We start from the raw sequence: 13,664 nt of genomic DNA, 5'->3' as shown, positions 1-13,664 counted from the left end.
TTACAGTGTGTATGATAACACCGATTTTTTCATGTTGCGTGTGTATATAAATCTCCTCACTGTATTTTCCACTGAATGCATCCGATGAAGTGAGCTGTAGCTCACGAAAGCTTATGCTCAAAAAATTGGTTAGTCTCCAAGGTGCCACTAGTACTCCTTTTCTTTTTGCGAATACAGACTAACACGGCTGCTACTCTGAAATATGTTGTGTAATACACTTTAATACTTTAAGACTTAGATGTGTTTCTGAATTTTCATGGCAACACATGGGGAACAAGTAAGTTAGACATATAAATAATGATAGAATAGTATCATCCAATAATCTGAAAGTGATGAGAATTTTATTAATTAATTAGACAAAACACATGTTCACACATACATGGACTATCTACTTGCTGTAGATAACATTCAAAAACCAGTAGGAGAACACTTAAATCTCCCTGGCCACTCAATAACAGACGTAAAAGTGGCAATTCTTCAACAACAAAACTTCAAAAACAGACTCCAACGTGAAACTGCAGAACTGGAATTAATTTGCAAACTGGACACCATCACATTAGGCCTGAATAAAGACTGGGAGTGGTTGGGTCATTACAAAATCTAAACCTAATTTCCCCCATACTAATTTCCCCCTACTGTTACTCACACCGTCTTGTCAACTGTTGAAATGGGCCACTCTCAATACCACTACAAAAGTTATTTTTCCTCCCTTGGTATCCTACTGTTAGTTGAATTGTCTCTTTAGACTGACCTCACACTTGGTAAGGCAACTCCCATCTTTTCATGTTCATTGTTAATGTAGCCTCACACTCTACAAGGCAGCAGGAATGGAGGGAGGAGACACAGCATGACAGAGAGAGACAGAGAGACACACCTTGCGTACATGCGCGCGTGTGTGCGCGCGTGTGTGTGAGAGAGAGACAGAGAGACACCGTGTGTGCGTGAGAGAGACGCGCATTGCCCCTTTAGGTACGCTCACCACACTCTAAGTACATTGCCTTTTTAAGTAGATCAGCAAGTTGAGACAGCAGCTGCTGCCAGCAAGCTCCCTCCGTCCTGAGCCCTGTTGTGTCCCCCTCCTGCTCTGTGGGGTGGGGTACAGGACTGGGGGCAGGAGTGTGGGGGGGACACCCTGACATTAGTACCCCTCTTCTTAGCCCCCACAGCAAGCAGGAGGCTCCTGAGAGCAGCTCCAAGGCAGAGGGCAGGAGCAGCACACGGCAGAGGGGGTCGGGACAGCTGAACTGCCCGGCAATTGATAGCCTGCTGGGTGGCTGCCGCACAGGGAACTTAGGGGAGCTAATGGGGGGCTGCCGGTCCACCCTGGTTCCAAGCCCCCACCAACTAGCTCCAACGGGCTGCTCTTTCTGCAAGCAGTGGACAAAGCAGGCAGCTGCCAAACAACATTATAAGGGAGCACTGACCAACTTTAAAGGAGCATGTTCTCTAATTGATCAGCAACGTAACAACGAAACAACGTTAACTGGGACGACGATAAGTGTGGAGTTACTGTACATATGATGGACAAAACCCAAGGGCCCCAGCAGGATTGCACAGCCCGTGTTGCTGTGGCTGCATTACTATTGTAATTTGAGCTAGCTAGATCAAAGTTATCTCGGGTATGTCTACAAGTGCTACAGTCACACTTCGGATTGCAGTATAGACATACGCTCACTATTGGATGAGAAAGAACAGGTGGATACACCAAAGAGATTGGTGGGAGGGGAAGAGCACAAGGAATCAATGAGATCAGATGACACTGACAAGCAGCATTCACAGCACACCAGCTTGTTTAACTCTGGCTGAGTTCTCAGTTCATGGCTAATAGATCTTTCTCCTTCCTTTCTGAATCCAGGTGGGGTGGTTGTGGGTTAGTTTTTTTGGGAAGAGATTTTGCTAATCTACAGTTGTTAATGCTTTGAAATGTATGTAAATGTATTGAGGCTACATTGCATTTATAGCTTTCAAGATTTTGTTGATGTAACAGACTGACAAGTTCCTACAATATCCTGAAGGAACTTTATTGAACTAAGTTAGACCTTACTGAAAGAGGTGAATACCTTTGGTGGTCCACTGTATTAAAATGTAACTTTGTCCGTATTACTGTGGAAATGGATGTGTTTCCATGGGACGGATAAATAAGAGAACAGCAGGGGGTAATTAGGTACATTTGCTCAGGTTGTACTATCTCCAGAGAGACACCACCACCCGGAGAAGTGCGCCTCTACTAGTCCAGACTGGACTCTCCAGGGACCAACAGACAAAAAAAGATTTTTGGATAAAAATCTTGATTTTCAACCAGCTCAGGGCCTTCTTCCTGACCCAGCAAACAGACAGGACCTCTGGTCCACAGAAGGCCCCAATCCTTCTGGTAGGGTTGGAAGGACTGGCCCTATTGAGCTTGTTCTGAGCTAAAGCTGTGATGAACTTGTAACCACAAGGAATCTGTTGGCTGGGGGGAGGGAAGAACTGCTCCTGCCAGAATCCATGTTAGGGTGAATTCAGGGAAGCTTAGTAGCATGTGTGTAAGGTCTTTTATTGTTTTTCATGTTTTCTCCGTAATGATTTTTACCATAAGAATAAAGTGGACTGTCATAGGAAGTGCTGTGTGGTATCTTATAACTGTAGCAATTACACCTGTTAACTGTCTCAGAGGAGAAAGCAAGCAGGTGTCCTTGGGCAACCTGACTGTGCGGGGAACAACACAATAAAGGCAGGGAACTGTGCAGCCTTGGAAATACCCCAGTCAGAAGGGAGAACGATGCAGCAAGCCTGAGACTAGGTGCCCTTGCTGGATCACTGAGGGGACATACAGGTGCAGTTGCCCTCAACTGTGACAGCTGAACCCTGGGTTTTACACTAATTGGCTGAGTGAAGCATGAGTACACAGAGCTAAGAGCCTTTTTTACAGACCCAACCCCTGGGTAATGAGCATCCAGAACTGGAGACCACATCTGATTCAATATAGGCACATTCTCCAGAACCCTTTACTGCCAACCTGCAAGAGAGAATGAAAGAAACTGTTACCTTGAAATTTACCATCAAATAATTCCACTGAACGGAATTGTGCCACCCCAAGCACATGCTTGGTTTGCTGGTGCCGAGAGCCGGTCCTGCAAGTGACAGCAGAAGCAGATCCTCAGAACACAAAAACTCTCCAGTTCAGGTCTCCCACACGTTCTCCTTAACCTTTACAAAGTCTTCTTTCATTTTGATCTATGACATGAATAGCCTGGGTTTGCAGTCAGCACATTGGACTATTTATATATGGGTATTCCTCCATTCCTGTCTGACAGCCCCAAAGAGGTGTTTCTGGGTGCTTGCTCATCTGCCCGGATGGGTCATTTAAGAGGAATTCCTTTTCCTGCTCAGCACAGGTGTATGGGTGGTTTGGGCTATGATGTCATCAATATGCAGATGACACACAAAGTCTTTCCTCATGTGGCCCACATGATGCATGTTCCTTTGGTTATTCCAATGTCTGGCTGAGTTTGGGACTAGAGTGAGCAAAATGGCTAAGAGTCAGCTAAAATGGAAACAATACTAGAAGGATGCATTGGGAAAGGAGCTTCAGGGTATTGGGGGGATGGTTCCATACCATTACTGAGGGAATTTGTCACTATTTGTCAAAGAGGATTACAGCCTGTGGGCGATTATAGATCCCCATCTGCTACTGGGAATTTGACACACTTCAAGAACCCCGAAGTGCTGTTTCCATCTGCAGCTGGCTAGGCTCTGCTCCATTTTTCTCAGATGTGGCCCTTGTCACAGTTCTCCAGGCACCTGTGACCTCCAGACCAGATACATGCATTGAGGTGTATGTGGGGCTACCCATGAAAGCTTCATGAAAGCTGGGACAGCTACAGAAATGGAAATCAGGACACCATAGTACACCAATCCTTTGTGAACTTCACTAGCTCACTATCTGCTTCTGGGTAATATTTTAGCTGTTGAGTCTATGATTAAAGCCCTTCATGGCTTTCCTGTGGCGGGGGTGGGGCCTAGGGGGTACGGTGTGTGGAAGGGGGATCAGGGCTGGGGCAGAAGATTGGGGGTGAGGGCTCTGGCTCGGGATGCTGGCTCTGTGGTGGGGCTGGGGATGCGGGGTTTGGGGTGCAGCCTCCCCCGGGCCTATGGCGGGGAGAGAGGACTCCCCCCAGCTCTCTCCCCCAAAGCAGCACATGGGCTGGGAGGGGAGAGGCGCCTCTCCCCACCACGGGAGGTCTGATCCGGGGCAGGGTTGGGGCCGGGAGAGGGGCACCCATCCCCCGGCCGCAGCAGGTCCAGGCCGGGGCTGGGTTGGGTTGGGGCCGGGCGCCTCTCCCCCGGCCATGACAGGTCAGGGGCCGGGAGAGAGGCACCTGCCCCCCGGCCATGGAAGATCCGGGGCTCGTTTGGGGCTGCGGCAGGTCTGCGGTTGGCTTAGGGTCGGGGCGCTTCTCCCCACCACAGCAGGTCCAAGGTTGGGGGAGAGGCATCTCTCCTCGCTGCAGCCCTGAGCACCTGCGCGGCCGCGCAGCTCAGAGGGAACTTAGGTCCTGGCTACCTAACAGCTCGCCCTTCTCCTCACCTGCAGTGACCCAGAAATGGAAATCAGGTCACACAGTCACACTAACAGTCTCTAGAATTAAACATCAGGTGGTTGGTTAGGGTTGCAAACTTTCTAATCGCACAAAACCAAACACCCTTGCCCAGCCCCTCCCCCAAGGTCCCGCCCGTTCTCTGAGGCCCCAGCTCCCACTTACTCACTCCCTCACCCTCACCCTCTCCAACACTCACTCTCCCCCACCCTCACTTACCTTCACTGGGATGGGGCAGGGGGGTTGGGATGTGGGAGAGAATGAGGGCTCCGGCTCGGGGAGCAGGCTCTGGGGTGTGGCCGGGGATGCGGGGTTTGGGGTTCAGGAGGGGGCTCCAGGCTGGGGCCAAGGGGTTTGGAGCACGGGAGTGGCTCAGGGCTGGGGCAGGGGGTTAGGGGATTCCTAGTGAATGGGAGCTGCACGGGTGGAGGCAGCACACGGAGCCTTCCTGATCACAGCTGCGCCTAGGGGCCACAGGGACATGCTGGCCGCTTCCGGAGCCGTGCGGAGCCAGGGCATGCAGGGAGCCTGCCTTAGCCCTGCTCCGCCGCTAACCAGGAGCCGCCTGAGGTAAGTGCCGCCCAACATGATATTTTCTGTCTTATTATCTGTCCCTTTCTTTATGATTCCCAACATTCTGTTTGCTTTTTTGACTGCTGCTGCACACTGCGTGGATGTTTTCAGAGAACTATCCACAATGACTCCAAGATCTCTTTCTTGAGTGGTAACAGCTCATTTAAACCCCATCATTTTACATGTATAGTTGGGACTCTATTTTGCCATGTGCATTACTTTGCATTTAGCAACATTGAATTTCATCTATCATTTTGTTGTCTACTCACCCAGTTTTGTGAGATCCCTTTGTAACTATCTACAGTCTGCTTTGGACTTAACTGTCTTGAGTAGTCTCGTATCATCTGCAAATTTTGCCATCTCACTTTTTACCCCTTTTCCCAAATGGTGAAGCATTGCTTAGGCAAGTAAATATACCTGCACTCGTACGCTATAGGGATCGCTACATGCCCAAGCAGTGCCTTCCCTGTCTACACTGCTGTCTTTAGCAGTGTCCCACTACCAACGACTTTCCCTGCCACAGGGAGAGTCTCCAGCAGTAGAGAAATTCAATGGTGGGGGAAGGCACTGGAGAAAGGCTCCAGTAAAGGGCATTCCCTACCACAGTGAAAGACCCTGGCATAGTGAAAGGCTCAAATAGAGGGGGAGCAGTGGGAAAGGCTTTGGCAGTAGGGACTTGTAGGCTTGTAGGGACTTGTAGGCAGTGGAGAAAGTAGGCCTTTCTCCACTGCCACCCCCCGACCAGAGCTTTCCACGGCTGTGTGTGACTGCACACCACCACAGTGTGAACACAGCCTGCTTTTCCACTGCAGCATGCAGCTATACATACCCTACACACTGCCACCAGTGGTGTGCCAGGTAGATGTACCTTAAGATATGCTGTCTGCTCCTGCTGCCTTGGCCTCCCCTTCTTGGTGCTCTCCAGTCTATCCTCAGCCCTCTCCATTCCAGTGAAAATGCCTGACCAAGGTCACAAACAACCTTTGAGTTGCTAATTCAAAGGGGCACTTCTCTGTCAGCCTTTCTGGTGTGCCTGCTGCCTTTATACCACTGATTTCTCTCTCCTCTCAGACTCTGTAGCTTTGGGCTTTCTTGGATTCACTCCTGCTTTCCTGACAACTCCTTCAGCACCTATTTTACTAAGTCCTCTTCCTCCTCTCTCTCTCTCGGCTCGTTAGGATTCTTTCCTTTGTGTTCTCAGCTTTTCTCTCCACCTTAACACCTCCTATGATTCTGCCAATGCTACACGACAGATTCAAAAATCTAGCTGCCTACCCCCGTCTATCATCCTCTCTGCAGTCTCATAATCTCAGATGCATCAGAGATAATGCTACTTGTATCGCCAGCATTTTAACTCTACCTTCAAATCACTCCATACATTCTGCTTATTCCGGGAACCCTTCATTAACCCTTCTGTTATCATGTATCCAGGGCAATACAAGTCAATATCAACTTACAGACTTGTATCTAATGGAGTCCCATTTACCCAATGGAATTCTTCTCCTGTCTTGCGAAGTCCAATCCACGGATCTTGCTTTGTTATTTTCATTATAAATTTCTGTAGGAAAAAAACCACAAGGAGCAATCTTTCTTCCAGACTAGAAAACGAAAGGATGATCTTTCCCTTCTCCCAGAGGACTATGGGTTAATGTACCAGCCTTTCACCTCTTGAGAGCTGACATCAAAATCATAAGTGTGGATCCTGTGATATCCACATAAAGAAAAGCACCCCAAAATTCAGCCAGATTGGAAGTCTCTGCTCAAAAAACTGCCATGGACCTATATTAAGCATTTATATTGAGCCATGGAGGCGCTCTGACACTGTAGCAATGTATAGAGTCTACTATAAGAACCTGGATGAACATAGACAATTATTAAGTATTTACGTAGACTCCTGAGCACAGGACTGTACAAAATAGAGAATAAGTTATGTCCCTGCCCTGAACAGCCTACAGTGTGACATCAGCAGAACAGTGGACAACAGTTTAGGCAAAGCAGATTGGAGAAATCATTGGTGTAGAGACCAGAAGAAGGATTCCTGGAAGAAGTAGGTTTTATAGAGGGATATGAATGAAGAGAGAGGAATTGTTCCAAGTGATGGAAGCAAGAAAACAGATGGTGCCAAATCAAGCGTGGAAAAAGATGAAGGGAGCAGTGAGGCAACAAGGCTGGAAGGAGCATACAGAGCAAGGTGGGAAGTAGAAGAAAATGAGAGCAGAGTTACAGTCAGCAGCTAGATTATAGAGGGTCTTGAAAGTGAAGATAAGGAGCTTCAGTACAGTGCAAAGTTTCCTGTAGTGAAGGTGTAGGGTGGGAGTGTGTACTGCCCGTCTAGGAGCCACCGCACAAAAAGCTGCAGTCTGGGCAGAGTGGAGACAAAGGGAAGCAAACTTCTGTGGTGGCTAGGGCCAGCGTGGCCCCTAGCACAACTAAGTGCAGCCCAAAAGCCTCCTCTAATTCAGAAAAGACCTTCCTGGGTTGGCTGCGTGCAGCTTTGCAACATGGAGCTGCCCCGAACCCACAGTGCAGCTTGCTCTGCAGACTCCCCTTCTACCCCCAGTATGACCACTATGCTGAGGTTAGGGATGGGGGCTGTGCAGCGCTCCCTTCAGCTGAGGCAGTTCTCTTCTGGCTGGCTATGGGGCTTTTGGGGGCCCTGTTCACTGCTGCAGCTCCATTTAAGGGACAGATCAGGGAAAGGAGAGAATCTCTTCCTATATTTCAGAGCTGGGCTGGAGTGGGACCATTTCTAACATCCCAGCACTGAAATTTAAAATTCAAGAGAAATGGCAAATCTCAGTGGAAGAGAACTGTTACCTCACTCCCAAACTGGGGCTAACACAAGTATCCAGGCTCGTTGTCCTCAGTGGGTCCTGGTAACTCTGAGAGAATTTATGTCTGGTTACAGATAAGAAAGACGGGACATTGTTTTCACAGACAGTCGCTTCAGACACCAGCGTTTGTCAATGTGATCAATCCAAAGGTTAAATGAAGCATTCCATGGGCAACTTCTAAAACATTAACTACCGGGGTTAAAGACGGCAGCTCCAGAAGAAAAGCTGGGAATGGGTGACAGGGGATGGATCACTTGGTGATTACCTGTTCTGTTCGTTCCCTCTGGGGCACCTGGCATTGGCCATTGTTGGAAGACAGGATACTGGGCTAGATGGATCTTTGGTCTGACCCAGTATGGCCGTTCTTATCTTCATGTTTTTCTGTGCACTGTACCTTGTCACACTCCTTGACTGGATTTACAGCCATTCAGATGAGAAAGCAGAATGAGAGAGTGGGGAATCACACAGATCCCAGGAGATGGGAGGGGGTGAAAGTATCATATTTCATTCCCTTACCAGTTCTTGCTGGCTTTCAATTACAATTAGGGAGCTGTTGTGTGAGGCACAAAAGCTCTGACTGGAGTTCCAGTCCTCTTCTTTCTCAGAGAAGCAGTAACATTTCCTTTGGTGGTACAGCCAGTCGGCAGGGCATGGTTCTGGAGGAGGAGACCCAGAAGAACCTTTCCCTGATGAGCTGTTTACCGCTAAAAAACAACAACAAACCATCACATTTCTGCCAGTCAGATCTTCCAGAGCAGACTTCCTGGAGCTACCTAGCCCAGCCCTCAATTTGTGCCCTCTGCAGACAAGAGCTCAAAACAATTGAAAATATTACAGGAAATCAAATATAACACTGGGCTGAGATTTAAATTTAATGAACCTGTATCATTTTTATGTTTCCTAGAGGGTGCTAGATGCTGAACAACCTCATAAGAGAGACCTGGTCCCTGGCCTAAAGAGATTACCGTCTAATTATAACCAGAAGGCAGCTTGTGAAAACAACAGACCAAATTCCCAAATTAAAAAAAAATCTCCCCAACTTCTGATAACGTCAGTGTTCGACTGAGCCAGCCTTGGCTGTTATGCCAGAGCAGCATTTTTTGGCAGTCTCACCAGTTTCTGCATTAATTTAGCTTTCATATTTTTAAAGAGTCAGGGCCAGAAATTAAAGAGTCAGGGCCAGGGAAATCTTCTGCCTGTGAACTGAAGGAGTGTTTTTTTGAATCTGGAAATAGACAAGGTCACACATTCACAAGTCACGTGTAAACCAGGACTACATATGGCCCTTACCATTTCTACTGCTATGGGTTTCACCTCTCCAGTCTTGAAACTGAGTCTTAAAATGAAGTGTCTCTCTCAAGGGACACCTATTTAACTCTCAGATAATGGGAGTTATGAACAAACTAAATTTGGTTTTGGTTTCTATATGAAAATCTGGAGTTCTCTTGACTGTGGAGGTAAATAATACTTTATTTTAAAATTACTTAAATACTTACCAAGGTGAATACACAAGATCAAAACCGAAACAACAGCAAGAATCCCTGTAGTGCACCTCCAGAACCAGATATTTGAGCAGAGCCCTGAAAACAATCACAAAACTATAAGTTTAAGAACTCTAAAAGAAATCCATGACTAGAATGGGGTTTAGGATGCAATGACTGGTTGTGATCTTTATAGGAGTAGAGCTGGACATCTGGGAAAGCTGACAGTTAACCTAGGAAAGCCCAGATGTAGAAATTTCTGCATTCAACAACCACAATGAAAAAAAAAACAAAAGGCTACTGAAGCTAGGAAAAGAAAAGACTAAATATCCACTACAAACAACTGTGTGCAATGCCAGTACTCAGCACTCATAATAATAGTGAAGTAGAGAGAGATGGAACATGGGGAGAGGGGACTGAGCTGGGAATGAAGATAGAGGAATAGAAAGATTAAGGAACAGAGCTAATGGGTAAGGCAGTGAAGGGTTCATGGTGTGTGTAAGGGAACTAAGGATTGTCATTGTCTACTGCCCTCTGAGCCCAGAACTTCTGGTGCTGCAACCTCCAGTCTCCTCCTACAAAGACTCCCTCTCTTTCCCCCACTGCCTGCCGCCAACTTCAAGAGAGTGAGCTCTACTTACTACCAGGAGGGACCCAACTATCTGTCTGTTGTAGTTTGCTGTTCCAAATCCCAAGGAGCTAGTGGAGAGGGGACCAAGTACTTCCAGGAAACTGCTCCCCCAGGGAGAGTGCAAAACAAACAAGGCTGAGAATGAGTGTTTGATGCGGGTATTTCTTGCTCTTTTCTCTGCTGCTTCATGCAGTTTCTGTGCTATTTTACACTTTGCTGCTCTGGCTGGAAAGTTTCCTGCTATTCCTCTGTGCCCAGAGCACAAAGAGGCAAAATTATTTGGCATTTACACAACAAGGATGCCTGGGGAAATATACTGTGCCCCTGCACAATGCAGAATTTTGCAGAAATTAATGTTGTGCGCACAGAATTTCCATTTTTCCCCCACAGAAATGGGCGGCAGAGATGTTGCCCACCACTAGGGGCCACGGGATCTGGCAGAGCTCATCTCACAAATAGAAGACAAGGCTGGGGGAGGGAACTGGAGGGAGGAGGGGGGGTTCCCAGCACTCCCCAAAGGCAGGCAGCATGGGCGTGCAGGAAACTCCATGCAAGCCCTGGACTCAGCATCAGGCTGTTTCTCCCTCTGTATCCCTGGGCTCGGGGGGAAGGTAGTGTGCGAGTGTCTGGGCTGAGGGGGCCACAGCTGGGCTCTGGGGGTTAGGAGATGTGAATGTCTGGGCTGGGGGGATCACGTCTGGGTTCTGGGGGGTAGGGAGAGTTTGTGTCTGCGCTGGGGACAGGGGGCCTTGCAGCTGGTCTCTGGGGTGTAGAGGGTGTGAGTGTCTTGGCTGGGAGGGGCCACAGCTTGCCTCTGGGGGGGTTAGGGGGTGTGAGTTTCTGGACTGGGGGGCATGGCTGGGATCTGGGTGGGGGTGTGAGTGTCTGGCCACCTAGCTGGGCTCTCGGGGGGAGGAGGCAGAGAAACAGGAACTTGGTTGTCATAGGGGTTTCTTTAACTCTCTACTCCTGGGCGAAATTTTGTGTGTGTCTATATTGTTACAAACATCCTTGCTGATAGGTATTTTTTAAATAAATTACCAAAATAGTTGAAAGTGGCATGAGTAAATAGTGTTATTTTGACAAATAACATTTACAGAATTTTAAAATATTGTGCGTGGAATTTTTAATTTTTTGGCACAGAATTCCCCCAGGAGTAAACAATGCAAGTGTACTTAACGCCTTAAGCTTAGAACTGGAAAAGATACAGGGCCAGATCCACTAGTGTAAATCAGTGTATCTCCATTCTAGTCACTGGAGCTACCCAAACTTAAAGCAGCTGGGCATCTGTCCCACAGCATCTTTCCAAAGCTGAGCTAAACAGAGCTGAGCTGAGATTCTGTGGGAACCAGATACAGACTGTGAGGTGTATGTTATTGCCCATTGCAGGAGGGATGCAGAGCAACTCCAGCAGGGGTCAGGTGAGGAACTGCATGGGGCTCTCTCCACTGGTCTCTCCTGATTACCTTAGGTAAGGCACCATTCAGTGCATTAGATCAGAGCACAGTGGGAAAGGGGCCATTTCATGTGTAACTGGCTCCTGCTGTCACAACAGTGTGGAAGTTCCATTCCTGCATTCTGAGCCCCACAGCACTTGCCATCCATCCCTCACTCTGCCCCTGAAATAGCCCATTGGACTTTCTGATGGGAAGCCTCATACGGTGGGGAGACGTGGAGCATCCCACCAGACCCAACCCAGCACATGCAGCATCTTTGGACAATAGTTACACAGACCCTGGCACAACGATGCAATTGGCAACATGGCCCAACGTGTGCAGCGGGACGTGGTGGTCTGGTCTACACTACAGAGTTAAGTCAACGACCTAACCCTGTAAGCATCTACACTAAAATGTAGCTCCCACCAATGTAATTTGTCCACTACGTCACTTTAATAACTCCACCTCCATGAGAGGCATAGTGCTTAGATTGATTGATGGATATTAGGAAAAACTTTTTCACTAGGAGGGTGGTGAAGCACTGGAATGGGTTACCTAGGGAGGTGGTGGAATCTCCTTCCTCAGAGGTTTTTAAGGTCAGGCTTGACAAAGCCCTAGCTGGGATGATTTAGTTGGGGATTGGTCCTGCTTTGAGCAGGGGGTTGGACTAGATGACCTCCTGAGGTCCCTTCCAACCCTGATATTCTATGATTCTACGTAGTTAGGGCAATGCAGTGTCTGTGCAGACACTGTGTTACTTACATAGTCTTTGCTGGGCTCACAGCTGGAGCCCCCTGTCCCCAGGGGCTGACAGCCTGAGCAAGAGAGGAAATGTGAAATAATAGCAGATGTGAAACTGACAACAATGTCAATTTCAGGGCTGGTTGGCTCCCTGCCCTGGATCTGGGAGCAACATCAAGAATCCAGCCTGCAGATGGGGCTCCCAGGGCTGCTGCTGCAGTGTGGAGAACCTGTCAGCCCCCAGAACCCTGGCTCCAGCTGGGCACTCGCAGCCTGGCTGCTGTGTTGCTAGCCGCACACTCCAGCTGTGTGAGCCCCATGCCAGCTCAGGCTGTCAGTCTGGGGTGGGGGGGCTCCAGCTGTGAGTGCCTCACAATGCCCCACTTCAGTGAGTGGAGGCGCTCCTGGTGAGGACAGGCACCACAGACAGAAGGAGCACAGTGTGGATGTGACGCACCACTTCAGTTACTGCGGTGACTGTATGTCCACTTAACTTAACGTCACCTTAATTCTGTAGTGCAGGCAAGGCCGGTTTTATCAGCTGCCCCCTGGGGCCCAATACTTCCCTTGCACGGCAGTCACGGGATTTCCCAGAAACAGGGCGGGTCCGGACAGGCTCAAGGGCGGGCCTGGCTCCCTCAGGGTCCGGTGTCCTGATGTACGTGAGTCCAGACCCAGGGCCCCAGCCTTTGCACTGGGATCCCTTTGCCTCAGCAGTTGCGCGCTCCCTGGCCCGCTACGATCCTCTCGGGGCAGCCCTGGCTGCTGCTCCCACCCGGCTCAGGACTGTTTTCCCTGGCCGGGCTGGGCTGGGGCCGGGGCAGCCCGTTCACTGGCCCCTGCAGGCGCTCCAGGGCATGGGCTGGGCTCGCCACCTGCCGCTACGGCGGGTTGTGCGGGATCCGCCTGAGCCCTTCCCCAAAGCAGCCGCCTCTCCACTCACACAAGTCCGCTCGCCCCGGCTTGATCCAGCTGGTGCTGGACTCGCTGGAGCTGTCCCCAGACCGGTCCCTCCCCGCACCATTTGACAGGGCTCTGTCTCCAGAGGGGTCCCCTCCCCCAGCACCGCCCCGCTGCGGCCGGAGAAGCAGACGGAGCCCCGAGCGGCTGCTGTGGACCCCGGCGGTTGGATCCCGCAGGCATATTTACCTGGGAGGCACCCAGGGGAAGCGGGAGGCGACCCCCCTCCTATTACTGCGTCTCCCCTGCTCCGGCTCATTTAGTCTGGTTTCCGCTTCCCTGTCTCCCGCTGCATGGCGCCCTCAGGGCGGAGGCCAGGGGGCGGATACGAGTGGAAAAGGGAAGCGGGAGCACAGACCATTCAAATGCCGTGTAAATAGTGAAGCCTGGAACACGGAGCAGGGCTGGGTCCCGCGTCCCGGCTGCAA

The 13,664-nt window shown here is 49.6% G+C and overlaps 1 protein-coding gene across 3 annotated transcripts; it reads right to left on the bottom strand.

Annotated features, from left to right (window-relative positions):
• Positions 1 to 319: 319 nt before the first annotated feature.
• LOC119567291 (C-type lectin domain family 2 member L-like) lies at positions 320 to 13,617 on the bottom strand. 3 transcript variants are annotated; one of them, XM_037911830.2, is made up of 6 exons: positions 13,426 to 13,617; positions 9,484 to 9,567; positions 8,504 to 8,691; positions 6,640 to 6,711; positions 6,022 to 6,113; positions 2,368 to 2,998 (listed from the first exon to the last, which is right to left on the bottom strand). In XM_037911830.2, the coding sequence occupies exons 1-6, from the start codon at positions 13,493 to 13,495 to the stop codon at positions 2,893 to 2,895; spliced, it is 612 nt and encodes a 203-aa protein (XP_037767758.1). In that variant the 5' UTR covers positions 13,496 to 13,617; the 3' UTR covers positions 2,368 to 2,892. The 3 variants fall into 3 exon arrangements, with proteins under 3 accessions (XP_037767769.1, XP_037767758.1, XP_043403312.1); XM_037911841.2 differs by lacking the exon at positions 6,022 to 6,113 and having other exon boundaries at positions 320 to 2,998; positions 6,611 to 6,711; positions 13,426 to 13,580; XM_043547377.1 differs by lacking the exon at positions 6,022 to 6,113 and having other exon boundaries at positions 13,426 to 13,610.
• Positions 13,618 to 13,664: the final 47 nt, after the last annotated feature.

This window comes from Chelonia mydas, chromosome 1 (genome assembly GCF_015237465.2).
Source record: "Chelonia mydas isolate rCheMyd1 chromosome 1, rCheMyd1.pri.v2, whole genome shotgun sequence".
In the NCBI taxonomy this organism is placed as follows: Eukaryota; Metazoa; Chordata; order Testudines; family Cheloniidae; genus Chelonia; species Chelonia mydas.
The sequence above is the reverse complement of the archived record's forward strand: the minus strand, read 5'-3'. Positions and strand labels throughout refer to the sequence as shown.